This window comes from Anomalospiza imberbis, chromosome 1 (assembly GCF_031753505.1).
Source record: "Anomalospiza imberbis isolate Cuckoo-Finch-1a 21T00152 chromosome 1, ASM3175350v1, whole genome shotgun sequence".
In the NCBI taxonomy this organism is placed as follows: Eukaryota; Metazoa; Chordata; class Aves; order Passeriformes; family Viduidae; genus Anomalospiza; species Anomalospiza imberbis.
This window is the reverse complement of record NC_089681.1, coordinates 61,586,491-61,603,345: the sequence shown is the minus strand read 5'-3', so window position 1 is coordinate 61,603,345 and position 16,855 is coordinate 61,586,491. Positions and strand designations below refer to the sequence as shown.

At 39.2% G+C, this 16,855-nt stretch overlaps 1 protein-coding gene across 1 annotated transcript in view; it reads left to right on the top strand.

The window, feature by feature from the left end:
* The window catches only part of TMEFF1 (transmembrane protein with EGF like and two follistatin like domains 1), a 113,336-nt gene that overhangs the window by 69,077 nt on the left and 27,404 nt on the right, over positions 1 to 16,855 (top strand). Inside the window, exons 3-4 of the mRNA XM_068194739.1 lie at positions 2,460 to 2,589; positions 8,116 to 8,142. Coding sequence (XP_068050840.1) covers positions 2,460 to 2,589; positions 8,116 to 8,142 — 157 coding nt within the window. The remainder of the gene's footprint in view (positions 1 to 2,459; positions 2,590 to 8,115; positions 8,143 to 16,855) is intronic.

Below are 16,855 nucleotides of genomic sequence, written 5' to 3'. Positions count from 1 at the left end.
CCAGGAGTCACACCATGTGCCCAAGAGCATTGTCCAAACACTTCTTGAACTCTGTCAGGCTGGTGCTGTGACCATTCCCTGGGGAGCCTGTTCCAGTGTCCAGCCACCCTCTGGGTGAGGAACCATTTCCTGATATCCAACCTAAACCTCCCCTGACACACCTTCAGGCCATTCCCTCGGGTTCTGTCACTGGTCACCACAGAGAAGAGATCAGTGCCTGTCCATCCTCTTCCCCTCACATGGAAGTTGTAACTGCAATGAGATCTGCATGACAGAGGGGTGCTTTGGGGATCAGAGCAGCACAACTAATCAGAACCACCCCTGAACTAAGGCCGAGACTGGCACAACCTTTCTTTAGATTAGGGAAAATGGATGACAAATTTCAGTGTTGTTTGAAACACCTCTAATGTCATGGCAGCAAGAGCTCTGCAGGCTAAAAGGTATTTTGCTGTGTTTTGGATGAGTTTTACAAAACCTGAATGAAAAACTGATCAACACGGTGCTTGCATTATGAACCAGTGGGGGAGGTAAGATGGGGTGAGGTGGGATGAGGGGAGAGAGAGACATCATGGGGCTCTCTTTTCCAATTTCAGTAAGAGAGGCTTGAAAACAATCAGTTTAATAAGATAACTGCTTTAATAGGAGAGAACAGGAAAAAGAGCTAAGTGACAGTGAGCAAATCTTACAATCCATTCAGATGTTGGAAACTTTGAAATCACACAGCACTGGAAGGACCTTGGATGAATTTTCCCATGACACAGTCTGCTGAGCAGATCCTGTGCATGAAGAGATGCTCTCCCTTTTGGCCATTTGAGGTATTAGAGCTACTAGAGTACTTCCTCACAAGAAAACCACTTCTGAAGGATGCTCGTAGGAGAACTTTAGGCTCTACTGTAACAAATCACTAAAGGCTTACCAAACTTTAAAAAAGGAATCCCTTTACTTTTCATTTTCTATCCTCAGAAAAGAACCTGCAAATTTAAAACATCACACTGAGACTTAAGGAGAATTGAGAATTATCTATTGAACAGACAATCATCTCTTGGAAAATATTGTCCTCCTCTGGAGCTACCTGTTAATTACTCTCTAGAAATGACTGTTCTGTATGGCATGTGGCAGGACTAATGGCTGTGGTTGAGTGTCTGAGAGCTGCTTACCATGGGGAAGTATTACAAAACTGATAGAAATAATTTTCAGAGCTGGCAGAATGATTTATTTTTGTCAGTACCTGCTTAGTTCATTCTCAGTTGGTCATCTATGGCAGGATGACAAAGGATTGGAGAGTAATACCCTTCAAAATTATGTTTTAACATTTCAGTATTTTGACCTTTATGTATGTCAAAGCATAAAGAAACTGTTGAGGAATAGACTCTCATTTGGAATTTGGAGAAGAAACTATTTTAAGTCATTTTAGCTTAACTAATGTTGTTATTTCTGCATGCACTCTCACAGGTTGAACTATACCAGTTTAATCATAAACTTTGGTTAAGAAATTTGGTAGCTACTCTGTATTTCATCATTGCTTCTTGGTTTTTGTTTTTGGTTGGATTCTTTTTACCAAAGAGAAAAAGATGTTGAAGATGCAAAAGTGTCTGACATTACAGTTACCACCACACCCCCAAACAGGGCAATATCTCCTTTTCCGTGCTGTAATGCAGGGTTTGGACGTCCAGTTCAGCAGGAAGTCATGCAGCACTCTCAGATGTTAGGCAGATTGGTGGTCCCAGCATCTTAATGCACATTATGTGTACCAGGGGCTTATAATCCATTTCTGTTAGAATATAAGAAAGCAGCAAAATGCAGGTAGCTTCTGCAAAAGCTATTCTGAATGATAAATTTTACTTTCTTCCTTTCTTTCTTTGTATTTGGATCAAATTCTAGTAAATTTAAGATTTAAATTTTTCAGTGTAGTAATAGAAAAGCATTATTAGAGTTGTTGACCAAGTAAAAGTCTCATGATGCTTTTGACTTTAATGAGAATGGCTATTGTTTTCCACATCTTTTGTAAGACTGTTCTGACCAAAAAGGTCAGCAAATCTCCCCTTAAGCACTGTTCTCCTTAAATTCTCCTTTGCTTAGTTTCAGCCCCCTGTGCCTAGTCATACTTTCTTGTATTATCTTGAAGTTTTCTCCTGCCTCAGTGTTTATCCTTCAAATACTTCTAGATGCCTGGCATATTCCCTCTAGCCAGTACAAAGTCCCACCATAGTTATTTTGTGCTTTTAATCTTTCCTACTGAATTCCTATGTTCAGTCCATGTGGAGTTAGACTATTATTTCAGTGATCCAAGAGGAATACATATAGTGATAGTGAAAAATGAATATATTTCAAGTAGTTCTTTAGCAAAAAGGGTTATAAGATACTGTTAATAACACAACTATATTCCTCTATATTAATATGCAGTTCAGATTAATCACTTGATTTCTGTATGACTGGTTATTTTATAATTTCTTTTCCAGTGTCACACGAACTATATTCCTGTTTGTGGATCAAATGGAGACACTTACCAAAATGAATGCTTCCTCAGGAGAGCTGCTTGCAAGCACCAGAAAGAGATAACAATGGTATCAAGAGGACCTTGTTATTCTGGTATGTAAAACATCACTTTGTGTCACTAATGAATAATGTTTTATGGTTAGCTCTTTAGTTTTGCCCTTAATTCCAGCAACTAAAATTTTTGTGCTTTTCATAGAATGAAATAATGTGGAAAGCCTGAGTCCTCTTTAGGAAAGGAACCTTTTGCTAGACAAGAAATCTGATAGATCTTCTGATATGCTAACAGATTAATAAATAAACATTACAAGCTGAAATACTTTATCTGAGAAAATAGATTATTAATGCTTCTGTGGTGCTTATAGAGGAGCGTTGATATCCATCAAAAGGCTTTTAACAAATTTGGAGCAGATCCCAAATTAGCCATTTCTTTAGGACTTTTACTTTTAGGATATACAGAACTAGTGGAGCATCCAACAAGTGACACTGATCATCCTGACTGCTGCTCTACCTGTATCCAAGGTATCGTCTTTGACTTTGGATCATTACATTGAAGACATGCATAACTTACAAAATCATTCTACCTCACATTTCTAATGAACTTGCCTTTTTTGTCTTTCCACACACTTAAAGCATATATTTTTCTACATTTCAAATACATGGGACAGGTTTTTCTTTTCTTGAATATTACAACATACTCTCAGACACAGAATCTTTAACCAGCAGTTAAAGTTCTGAACCTCTGTGTAGATTCAAAGCTGGTGAGACCAGACACATGGCTGGCTTTCTTAGAAAGAAATTAAATGACTCAGTAGTGTCAATAACTGCAATCTTTGGTACATAAATAATACTTATAAAATATTAAGTTGTGAGACATCTCTCATCTTTGGATGCAGAAAGGTTGTTTGGATTAATCTAAACAAAGTTACGTCCGTATGGCAGCCAAAAGCGTGACCATGGGTCAGATGCACACTCCTTACTAACTTTATGTTGCTTAATTGCAATGACAATTTAGAGTTATCAGGCCTGGAGCTCACTGGTAGCTGCAGAATCGTATCTGGAAATCAGGGGAAATGCATGTGCAGGGTACCTAGTCCAAGTCCTCACTGCTGCCAGTCCCAGTTACCTCATTTAAATGCAGCACGTTTCACACCAGCTGCTCTAAGGCCTTTGACTGCAGCACAGACCTATCCTGAGGTCTGGCTCATGTTTGCTAAGGTCCAAAACCATCTGTGTTGTTGGTCCTAATGCTGAAGGAAGCCCATGGTTTGTGCCCAGCTCAGAAGCATAATTCCAGCATCCCTCAGGCTGATGACTGAATCTACTGTCTTTCCCAATCTCCCACCCATAAATTATCTCCAGATGCTGCAAAAATAGAAAAAAAAAATGCAATCCAGTTTTGGAGGACTCACATATTACTGTAACAACACTCGAGAAATATGAAGGTTTGAACTGAGAATGTATAATTAAATAATATTTTTTAATTTTATGACCAACCAATTTTAAGAAATGGACACACAGCATGAAAGTTTCTTTCTATCAATAAAACAAAATCCTAGAATAATGTTTTAGGAACAACAAAAAGTGTTTGTTTATATGTGCATTCTACTCTACTAAGAAAGAGAAATTTCAAAATGAAAAATCAATTCTTCTCAGCTTCAGGTTGCTGGCAGCTAATTACTACATTATCCAGCTAGTATGGGAATTTTTTTTTCTACCCTCCTCTTTTTTTTCTTTAAGACCTACATAAAACCCAGGAAATGCAGCATAAGATGTTCTGATTCAGGCTGCATACTGCACTCTACACTGTTGCAACTTTAAGTGCCTCAGCAGAGCTCCACTAGAATGGCCCCTGCTGCTCTCTGAGTGTCTGATGTACTTTGGGTGACGTGAAAATATCAGATGATAAAAGCCATAACCCAGAACCTCTCCATGCCCTGACAAGACAGCGACATATTTGTGCTCTTGATCTGTTACACATATAATGGAGACTCATATATCAAATTAAAAGATATTTTGTAGACCCCCATTAATTTTCACTGGTTACCTTTGATTTGCAATAAAAATGCTTTATTCTAGGGCATCATTGGGAGACAAGTACAGATTCACTGGTTTCCTATCAGAGCTGGGACACACCCAACACAATAGGATTAAATTCCTCCTTAGTGTTGGAACAACTGTTTAATATTTAAAGTATATCAGACTTTTGAACCTCATACAAGAATAAAATACTTCCCATTTGCTAGGAATTGATATCTTCTGTAGCTACGGCACTAGAACAGGCTACACTGAGTGATTTAGTCACTAAATCATTATTCTGTTTCTCAGCAGGTAATATGTTGATTAAAATTTTACAGACATTTGTGATTTGCAGCATATTTTCTTATTTCCTTTGCCAGAAGGCTGTCAGAGTTTCAGGATTCTAAAATAAGCAATGTTAAGAAAAAGTCAATTATAGATGCTTTAGACATAAACAAAATGCAAGTTTTGACATTAAAAATGGTTGTTTAGAGAAATGAAAGAGAATGTATGGCTGAAATTTTGGGTCTGCCTACACAGGTTTTAACATTGATTTTGACTGATGCCAGATTTATATTGTTTGCACATGAAAGTGTAACCACGCAATAATGTAGTACTTGATTAGACTTGCAGCTTCTCAGTGTGCTGTATACATTTGGAAGCCACCATCCATTGTTTTCTGTTGTGATTTCTAAGTCAAAAAAAAAAAAAAAAAGGAAAAAGGAGAGTAAAGCTATTTGCAGAACTAGAAACAAGCACAGGAATTATTCTCTTAGGAGTGGCTTATGGAAGGGTCTGCTTGCTTAAAATTTGTCAGTGGACTGTTTGCCCTCCTGTTTGTACTTAGCAGTTCAGAGCTGTTGCCCTAAATGGGCAAGAGATGGGTTCAATTGTCATACTACTTTGAGTTAAAAGCCATCCCTTCTGAATGAGAGAGGCTGCAAACATTTTTGGTTTTGGGGAGTTTTTCTGCCTCTGCACCAAAGCAGACCCACAGTACAGAAATGGCTCCTGTTCAGAAAGAACAAAAGAGAAGATTCTGAACGTAGCTGAGTGCTTGCAGCATTCAGATGCTGTGTCTCATCCAAGTCCTTCTTTGTGTATTTTATCCAGAAACTCCGTATGGATTAAAGCAGCTCACAGCAGAAGCTTGTATATTTGTGTATTAGCATATTTTTTATAGAACCATGGAATGGTTTCATTTGGAAGGGACTTTAAAGATAATCCAGCTCCCACCTCACGGCCCTGGGTGAAGCTATCTTCTGGTAGACCAGGTTGCTCAGAGCTCCATCCAGCCTGGCCTTGAACACCTTGAAGGAAAAGCCACCTATTTGAAAAAGGGTGGCTTAAGTAAAGATAGAGGTCAATCACTCTTCCTCTAATTACTGACCAGTGGCTGGGGGAATGCTGTTTGTGCCCAGCATCTTCGCTTCTTTGAGCGTCTTTCTTGACTGATCTTGGTGCATGAAGACAACTTTTGAAAACTCTGACTTCATTAAAGGCCTGAAAGAGCAGGGTTGCTTGTCCAAGTAAGCTGGAAAAAAATGCTACTCTTTTAACCAGCAGTTGCCTGGACAAATCTAGCCAAGGCCCAGGAAAAGAAAAAAAGCAGGAATACCAGCTTAGTTTAGCATGGTTGCCCTGGAGATGAGACTCCTAGCATAGCTCCCAGAGAAAAGTTGAAAATGATACAGTATTAGAGAGGATGACACTTTTTTTTTAATCCTTTTTGAGAGCTGAAAGTCCAGAGGAGTAGAAAATCTATCCTGCTGCTGTTATGTCCTGCCAAGTGGACTTCATGTATATCAAGCCAATTATCTATAGAGATGGGTGGTCTGAGCATCAGCTCCTTGATTTACAGGGTGCTTTCCACATGTGGTACCTGTCCTGCCCCATGCACACAGGATTTAGCCAGAGCCCTGCACACTGGGGCTGAGCAGCATTTCTCACCTCAGGGGAAAGCAGAGAGTGAGAGCTGGAAATAAAAACATGGAAAAAGTCAAGCTCCTCTGAGACATTTTGTCCTTTGTCTTTCATATGCATCACATATGGTGAACTTGCTCATATTTGTATGTCAGCTTCCTCTCCACCAAAACAGCTTATGACACAATTTCACCACCACAAATAATCCTGTATATTAACTCATATAAGTAAATTATGCTCCTTCAAATTTCTTAATGAAGCAATACTGCATCATAAGGCATATTTCCCAGTGATTCAACAAGGACAATTTATATGGGATTTCCTGCTTTGTCAGTAAAGTGGGTCACTATCGATGGAAAAAAGAACCTTCTGGTTTTTGTGTTAATTTCTGTAAAGTTATAAGCTCAGTCTGTTAGACACCAAATAGTGGTATAGGAGGAAAGAAAGGAAAATTAAGGTGAAAGAAAAACAAATCTCTATTCCTTATACTCCATGTGACAGGAAATTATTTTTAATGTGTGAAGTGACCCAGTAACGTGGAATTTCACACTTTCATCCACGCATGAAAAGGAATTATTCTTAGAAATACATCTCCTTAAAGAAAAGCAGGGAAGGGAACTGAGCAAACACAGAGTTTGGTTTTTCCTCTGGTTTTTCCTCCATGTGTGGAAGTAAAATTCCCACTCCTCTCTCTGTCTGGCCTCCTTCTTCTTTCAGATTTTAGTGGATAAATTCAGCTGCCTTCTCCATCACTAAAGCAGGCATGAAAGGAGAGTGTGGGATGAGCAGAGTGCGTGGTCTCCTCTCCTCAGCTGCAGAGAAGCTAATCTAATGGGAATGGGAAACGATTCACTGACAGTAGTTGCCATTCATTCTTGCAGGAGGTTTTGTGACTCAGTTCATGTGTTTAAGGGCTTGTCTTTACTGCCATGCTAGCTGAAGCCTGTGCAGAGTGCTGCCCAGCAGGATGCACATGCAAATTCCCTAAACAGATCCATACTGCTCTGAAATAGAGTTAGTTGACCGTGGGTGGTGAGGAAGCTCAAGTCCTGCTGACACTTGCACTGCTAATGCAAATGGGATCCAGTTGAAAGCTGTCACTCACCAGATGCTAATCCAGTCAGTCAAATGTCAATGAAATAACAATGTCATTAGAGCATCTTTATACCAAGTGATTGACTCAACTGACAGAAGCAATTTTGTCATTACATGACTTAAATCAACCTTACTTGGACGACTAGTTGTCTTCTGGAGGTGCTTCTGCAGTCAAATTTATGTGTTGAAGTAGTCCTTGAAGTACCACTCCCAGGGCCAGAGGGTAAGGAAAAATAAATGTTCCAAAAATTGGACTTTGTACTCTTCATCTCTTTTTGGTTTAACAAATTTTAATCTCTAACAGTTGAAAAGAGTCTAAGAAATATATTTATTTTCAGTATTGAATAATGCTGTTCTTTAAGTAACATCTTGACAGGGAAGAGTGAGACTAGGGCACAGTGAGTATGGACAAACCATATTAAAGGATGCCAGACCTTACGTGGAATATTTGTTTTTACAGCTGGCTCATGAAATGTGGCATCTGTGTAATGTTTTACAGTGACGAGTTCCTGAACAGCTTCTCCTGGAGAAATATTTTAATTTATTTCTTTTTTTTTTTTTTTTCTCCCCCTCTGTTTTTTTCAGATAATGGCTCTGGGTCAGGAGAAGGAGGTGAGTACCAAATTCCACTTATCTTTGGTTTTGGTTTTTCTTTCAAACTAATGTGTGTCAGTTTTATGCATACATTTTTATATATATATGTATATATACATGGCTACTGTATACCACATGAATTGTGGGAAAATTATGGCACTTAAAGTAAGCTATAAGGGTTGCAGTGTTATTGGACCAGCTCAGAACAGTAGTGGTAGAGGAATAGATTGTAGTGTGCATTTCACCAATATTGTTCTTTTAGATTTTACCTATATAATTTTTCATCTGTTACCAGCAATGCAGTGCAATATTTAGATCCCTATTTCACCTGTATTTCTCTCCAGAAAATTGCCATTCACAATAAATTTCTTACCATTTGTCCCTTACATTTATTTCCTTAGTGTCTAAAACATCTAGTTGTTACCTTATGCTTGATTGAGCTTGTTGCCTAAAATATAGAACAATTGCATTATGATATCTATTTATATAAAGTATTTTACTAAAGTATTTTTTTGTTCAAAGCTGTATATTTAAAGAGGAGATGTAGTACCCCTGGTGGTAGTAGAAGTGTTCCAGTCTTTCAACACCTCTTAATCTTCTTCCAAAGATTAAAAAAAATTATCTTAATTCTAACTTTGATACTACTAACAAGGATACATATAGAATTAAAAATATGAGACACAGATATATAGAATCACAGAAAAACTGTTTTGCTTTTAGCCTTTGGTATTATTAAGAAGATGTTGCATTTCATACTGTTGGGACTGAGTTTTGAAGTACTGTAAATCTTCTATAGCTGCATGAAAATGTGTTTTTGTGGAAAACCATCTATGGCATCACTCTGTAGCTAAATGTAACAGTTAACTTTTCAAAAACAAGGAGCTAGCTCACTCTTCACCTTGGAGGAGAAGGGAGACGTTTCCCTCCCCCTTACTGCTTTCAGTAAATTCCTGGGCTGCTGGTAGCACAGGGCCATTCTCACCTTTGTTTCCTTTTGGGGCAGTGTATGAAGGAACAATTTTCTGCCGGAACACTTCCTCTTCTTACCTCCACAGGTGACTTTTCTGATGCTTTACACTCTTTCCCCAGCTCTGTTTGCTTCTCCTTCCCCCTTTGTTAGCCAGCCTGTTATTCCACTCTGACTGCTCCCTGCAAACCAAGCTTTCTGGCCTTGGTACTACTATGCAGTTCTTGTAGGAGACAGATGACAGAAATTTAGTCCATGTTTCACTTTTATTTTTGGAACAGTTTTAGAAAAGTTTGAATGCTATTGAGACTAGTTGGGTTTGGTTTTTTTTTTCTTATTTTCTAACTGTATATAAAAATCTTGGTTAAAGTCCCTTGTAAATGTTACTATGTTGATGTGGAAGAGATTGGCCGCTGACTGATGGATGTCAGGATTCTTTGGGTAGCTTTAAGAGCAGTTTGGAAAAACGTAGGCCAGAGCATCTGTTTTGTTGGCTACTCACTGAAGAGGTGAAAGGTCCCTGTTCAAATATACTCATTCCTTGATTTGGGGCAGGAGGCTGAGCCCAAATCCACCTGTAGGGGCAAGAGAGACCCACATGGGCTTTCTTTTGTCATTGTTGTTCTTTTTGTTCTCACTTGAAATGTTCATTGAGCCTGGGACAAAGAGCTGGGGAGGAGGGATTTGTGCTGTGGAAAGGCTTTGTTAGCTGGGGCTCAGCATGCCAGTGCATTTGAATTATTTATGCAAAATAGAATGCCACCGGTTTAGGAGGTTTGGTGGTCCCTCGATACCTTGCAGAAGTAGTTGATGCATTGTCTTGGGAGGTGGAATATGTAGATTCAGTTCACTTCAGGCAGAAAGATTTGAATCTGGTTCCCTTGGCCCTAGGTGAGTTTCTGCACTGCCTGGGTACTGAATTAAGAAGAAACAATGTACCCACTCTGTCCTCCAGCAGCTTTGTGACATTAGGCCTTCATTTATTGGAGTTTCTTCTGAGTGCCTTTGGGACAATTGAAATGTTCTTTCTTCTCTTCAGTATGAAAACAGTTGGATTTAGTTCTTAATTTTAGGTTAAGTAAAAGGAAATTTAAACAATGAGACACTGAAAATCCTGCTTGGCTCTTCTTTTTTTTAAATACATCTTGGCTATTTGTGATACATTGAATTATTCCTGTCCCTGTGCACCTTCCTCGCTAAACTGGGTATTGGGTAATACTTCTGTGGGACAGTTGGTTAGTCTTCAACATGTTGGGTTATTTTCTGTGTCTGAAAGCAGTCCTTCAAAGAATGGAATCCACTGCTGCTTTGGTTATTGAATTCTGCCCTGGCTGAAAATTCAAGGATATTTTTGCAGCTGGAATTTGGGGTTTTTTTCATAATTCAAGTAGCTGTATAAGTGTTACATGAAAACATTAAAACCTGAGAAGTCTTACTACAAGTTAAGGGAATTCAGAAAGAAAACCAGACTTCTAGAAGACTGTTGGACCTATTGAGGATGGAGATGCTTTGTTTGGAATCCAAACAAGAAGAAAGAATAGGGACCCAGGCAGAGAGTGACCTTCAGGGTAGAGGTGCTCCATGGTGCCCTCCACACTTCTGCCTCTCTGGTGATTTCAGCTATGGGACTGTCTGCTGCAGAACTGCATCCTGGCCCAACCTTCCTCATTTTCTTTTGGAGGATGTCAAGATATACTGAGATATAATAATCACACATGCCAGCATGTTTAATCTCATACTCTTGGACAAGGGTGCTCAAATGGGAACCTAATTCCCTGGGGAGCCTATGTGCCCTACTGGTTAGGTACAGCTGCTGCTCGGAAGCACGAGGAAACTTCAGTGGAAGTGGAAAAATGCAAGGATGAGTGAGAGACACCCACCCATCAAGCAAATATACTAGCTTAGAGACGTGTGTTTTCTTCCTAGGATCTGTGTTTCCAGATGTTAATCATAGAATCAGTGTTTGCTATGTTTCTCAAACATGCAATTAGTGTGATTGTGTATGCACCAGTGATGCTTGCACACACGGAATGGATGAGCACAGCTGCTTGTGTGCATTCAGGAGGCATTGCAAGTGCTGTGCAGATGCACTGTTAGTGGATTTTTAACTTTGAAAGAAAGTACCGGGAAAGCATCCGAGTTGTGCTCTTCAGTTGCTATAGCTCTGCCTGAGACAGTTTCCACTGCTGAAATTAGCTGTTGGCCTCATGTTTAGCTAAGATTTGTGCTACTGATTCACACTGTTCTTTTTAATTTTCTGCATTTCAATGCAGAGCAATCTCATTGATGATTCTGAACTTGACTTCATGCATATTCTCCCTCCTACTCTCAAACTGTATGATGTTAATGCATTCATTTCCATGTTAAAAAAAGAAGAAAAAAGAAAAGTAGACTTAAAAACAAGAGAAAAATCCACAAAAGATTTTTTTCATCAAAGATTGTTTCAGACAATATCTTGCCTTAGCAGCTATCAGATGCTACAAGAAAAAACACCTAAAGACCATGGAACTTCTGGTTGAGGTTCTCCACAAATCATCTTTACTGTTACAAAAATACTAGATTTTAGGAAAATAATTAAGAGTGGAAGAAATTTTCAGTATGCCTGAGTGAGATGAAATAATATAATTTTTAAGAATGACACAATTGTCTAGTTGCCCTCTGACATTCTGAATGAGCTATTTCAATTTTCTATGCTCTGTTAGCATTGAGTTGTAATAAAATGACCCATTTTTCTAATTTCAGAAGTCTGAAATTTCATTATCGTAATAAAAATTGTATGTATGAAATCAAGCAGTTGGTCACTTGTGGCAACGGGTATCCTGAGCCACTTCTAAGAAGAGTATATGCTTGTCAATTCAGAAATGAGATAAATTTCAAAATTCTCAATACTCTACCATTATGTTTCACCCCTACAGAAGGCAATGTCAGAGAGCCTTTAAAGAGTTCTCCTCAGATTTTAAAGAGTTGCCTGGCTGGGGTCATGGCTGAAGATGGTGGGATCCTTTAAATTTGCACCTGAAGTGTGGGCTTCTCTCTGTATTCTCCTATGAATCATTCTGCAATTTCCCTGTTCTAAAGAATGCAGTCATAAAATTAGGCCCTTTGTTTCATCAATATTTTGTTAGACTTCAAGGTATAACTGGAGAAGGACAATGTACAGGCTCAGATTTACGTTCATCTCTGCCAGTTGTAAATTTCAACACTATTTGACCTGCTGGATGTATTTCCACAACATGTACATTGGGGCACAAACGTTATTCAGAGACTGTCACATGCACATGAAAAAGTAGATTTCCAGGTCGCATCTATGAAGTTGACTTTGTGATATAGTAAGGCCTTTGCAAGAATGTGTTGAAAACCATCAGCATTTGTTACATACACCATGAAAGAGCTAACAAATCGTAAAGGCTTTTCAAGCCAGCCTCTCAGAAACAAATCACTGCCCTAGAAGAGGCAGGTTCCCTGCTCTAGTAATCAACCAACAAGGGTGAGATTTCTAAGTGCCCTACTATGCCCATAACATTAATTTTTAATTCATTTTGTTCAGTATTTGTCTGTGTACCTGAGCAAAATGCCTTTTTGATATTAAAAAAGTTGTAATGTAGTTAGACAGATGGCACCCAGTCATTTCAGGCTTTTAAGCTAAGGAAATAACATGCTTGCAATAAATATAGCTAAGTTAATTATTATTAAAATAATTTGTTTTGAATTTCTAATCCCTCTGAAATTTAATAGCTGAAGTATCTTGTGATGAACGTCTAGCAGATTGCATTTAGTAATTAATAAATTGATATACAGTATGTGCTTTTTAGCAGGCTGCCATCTGTTCCTTCCCCTCACTGGGGACAACACTTATCCAGTAATTGTCACACAGTCAGGGTGGAATAAACACACACAATTTAGAGCCTCGAATATTTTCTATTTTAATTTGTAATAGTGCCACTGATTTGTTTTAATGTATTTCAATATGACTTGCAGAAACTTAATGGTGATTAGCACCCTGGATAGGAGGTAGAATCATGTCTTTTAGCTATTCTTATAATGGTGTGTGATTTAGAAAGATTTAAGATGTGGATTCCATCACGTGGCTTGTCACTGAATGCCACTACAGTTTCAAATAGCCCTATTTATTGCTGTCAAGACCGTATTTTGTGTAGGAAAAATTAACACTGAAATAAAACAAGAAAGAATTGCTGTTTTTACCGCAAAGGTTCATAAAGGCAGAGGCCGAGGCCCTAAATGTTCAGTTATTCTCTTTGTGGAGACTTATTCTAAGCAGGTTTTTCAGGGATGCTGGAGTATCCTTGGAAGGATACTGGAGGCAGAGGCACATAAAGACTGACTCCTTTTCCTTCTTGCACAGGATATGTAGCAAACGAGGACAGATTTGAATAATATACCCTACACTGGGCCTGCAGAAAGGTGCCCAGTGTGTTCATGAAAATGTGGGGTACCTCCCTTGGCATCCGGTGACTTTCTTGTCCTTTGTTTTCTACCATCATCTAATCATGCTTATTTTCCCTCGTCCTTACTCTGAAGCTGTTGCATCTTCCTTTGGAGAAAAAGGAGTTAGCTGCATTTGAAGCAGGGCACTGGAGTGAATGGGTACTTGAGTTCTCTAACTGGAGGTTTCTGCAGTGTGAAAGCTGATCCAGTCTTGCAATATGCCAGCTTTTCCTACCATTATCCACAGCGCCCCATGCACAGAAGCAAAGCAGAAGTTCCAGATCTCAGGCGTGTTAAATCCCTAACACCTCATGAGGGAATCTTACGGTGCACATCCTCACGTCCTTTGCTTATTAAGTGACATGCTGTCATTGTCATAAACACTGGGCAAGGCAATCACCTTGGCTGGGTTGTGATTAGGGAACCAATCTTCAAACACCCCTCCTCCAGGCACCTCAGCCATAAGTAGACCTGACATCCTCCTGTTAAAGCCTGTAATGCCTGCTCTTGCAAAATCCAATTCCAAAGGCTGGTGCCTTTACTGAAGCGTGCTTGAAGCAGCAGTGTGTTGTCCACACTGCACATGGAAAGGATTTTTCAGCCATGTATAGATCTCTGCTGGACCAAGCTGGGCTTTACTTCTAAGCCAGCTGGGTGATTGGATAAGAGAGCAGGACCTTCCACACTGCCAAGTACTGCTTTTGCATATGATCCAGCAGCGTGGCCAAGAAAATTCAAGACATCACTTGCCAAAACTTTGGGAGACCGCAGGATAGTGTTGCACTTGCTTTGAATATATACTTCTAGACAAAAAGAGCAGGTTTGCAGCTTTGTTTCAAATTATGGGAACAATCTCCTTTTCAACTAAGTGCATCATTAAAATTGCCCTAAAAATTAATGGAATGTAGGATAAGTCACTAAGCTCTGGAGTGAATTGCAGTCCTTAATGTGCAGTCCTGTGGACTGAGGTATTTTGAGAGGAATTTCCAGTACTAGCCATACTGAGGGAATCACAGTCAGAAATATTTTTGTGATTAGTTGATTCTATACGATACAGTAAAAATCATTACAATCCCAAACTAGTTAGGAATTAGTTTTCAGAGGGGTTTTCCTGGACACTCTATCAAGGAATTCTATCTATACATGGCTACTGAGGGGTTCCAGCTCCCCGCCTCTTCACTGAGAACAGTGATAAATGCAAATATACAGCATAGCTCCCTTTCCAAGCTGTATCTTAGGGCACACAAAACTTCACCTTGACACAGATGGATGCTTTTGCTTTAAGCTTGAATGAAAGCCCTCAGCAGAAACCCAGCCACATTACCATTGTAGGAACACACAAATGAGTTGCTGAGGGAAGCAATTTACTGCTGCCCAATTCCTCTAGAGCTGCTGTCCATTGGCAGGCTCCTACCCTGCAGCTCCTAAGGTATAACTGGCCATCTTCTGCAGTGGAATAATGACGCGAGGAGAAGTGTTAGGGAGTACAGCTCAGAGAGACAACTGGGAGTCACTGATCCTATCTTTGTGCCTTGTTTCTTTTGAAGGACACAGCATTAATGAGGCGTTGCCCTGAAACATGTAAGGAAGCTGAAAATAAAGGGAAAATGAGCTTTAACTCAACATCAAATTAATATGTTAAGAACAGAATTAATCAAGATACCCACAAAACCAAGAAGAAGAAATTCTGTAGTCATCTATACATCAATATTAGAAGCTTGCATAATAAACAAGAGGAGCCTTGAATTGCTCATTTGGGAGCATATTTTGACCTAATTGTTATTACTGAAACCTGCTGGGAAGATCCGATTGATTGGAATATTTAAATCAATGCCTACAACCTATGTAGGAACAATTAAATGTGGGGGAGAAAGGAGAAGGGAGAGGCAACGTGTCAAGAGATATATTGCCATTTGAAGATGTTTATACCAGAGAAACATGCTGTCAAATATTAATGGGTTAACATATTTTAACAGGATACAGCCGTATAGGTCTGCTACCAATTCAGGTTGAAAAGCAGTATTCATCTACTCTGTGTTGGTGGGAAATTGTATTGTGTTTTCTTGAAGGACTTGTCTTGGTTCCAGCCAGGACAATGTTCATTTTTGCATTAGCCAGGAGGTGGCATGGACAAGGCCCAGAAGTTATTCTACACTACCTTGCATCATTGCTGGGGGCAGGGGAAGGGGAGTTTTTTCCGGAAGGAATGGCTCTTTTTGGGTAGGGGTAGCATGGCTACAGCCAGTTTGGGTGCTGCAGTGAGCATTTAAGCATGTGAATTGCTGTCTATTCTGCGTGCACTTTTGTTATTAATATTGTTGATGTTACTGTTTGTTTTCTTATCTCATTGCTGTCTCTAATAAATTGTTCTTGCCTCAACCAATGAGTTTTAGCTTTTGTGCCTCAAATTTACCACACCATCCCACCACAGGGGCAAAGGGGAGGGGAGAGCAGAGCCAGAGAGCAGCACATGCTTTGGAGATTCTCGCTGGGGACACTGAATGGGAGTACCATTCCTAAACCACAATAGGACATCAGTCTGTAGTATATGCAGTGTCTAATATTGTTACTGCTAAATAATAATGCAGCTAGTAGTGAAAGATGCTTCTGAATATTGTAGGTGACTGATGCACACAAAATCCAGCAAGTTCTAATCAAGAAAAAAAACAATAGTCACAATTTTTTAAAAACAAATGTAGTTTTAAAAGGTAGAGAAAGCAATTTTAGGCACGGGAAGGTATGGGAAAGGAGAGAGAGAGAGAGAATTTTACATCAGATAGTACATAGAAACAACAAACAAGTAGTTTTGGGCTATGATTCTGAAAATAAAAAGTTGCTGGAACATTCACAGGGAGCATAACTTGAGCTGAAGAGGAAAGGTGTTTATGCTGCATGTGCTTGTGTTTGTGTTACCTTCTTTTGCTCCATTGCAAAATTGAAATGCTAATAGTGCAGTAAAAGTGCTCAGTAAAGTGCTCTGTTTGCATTTGTAGTCAAGTCAGATAGTATAAATGGGGTATGATGAAATGTTTTGCATGCTAGTGGTACCATAGAAGGATATTAAGCACCAAATGTTGAAGAAGTATTTTGTAATCAGCAGGTTTGCCAGGCTTGCACCCAAAAGCTTTAAAAATAAGTGGTAAAGAATTCTCTAGGCTGTTGATGACTTTTTGTCTCTTTTTCTTCAGTAGAATAATGATAAATAATGTATATATATTTTCAAAAAAGATAATTGTGATGGCTGGGGGGCAACAGCCTCTCATTGGCACCTGTGAGAAGCACAGCAGTGAAATAGAAGGTGGAAAAATTAACTGAGTA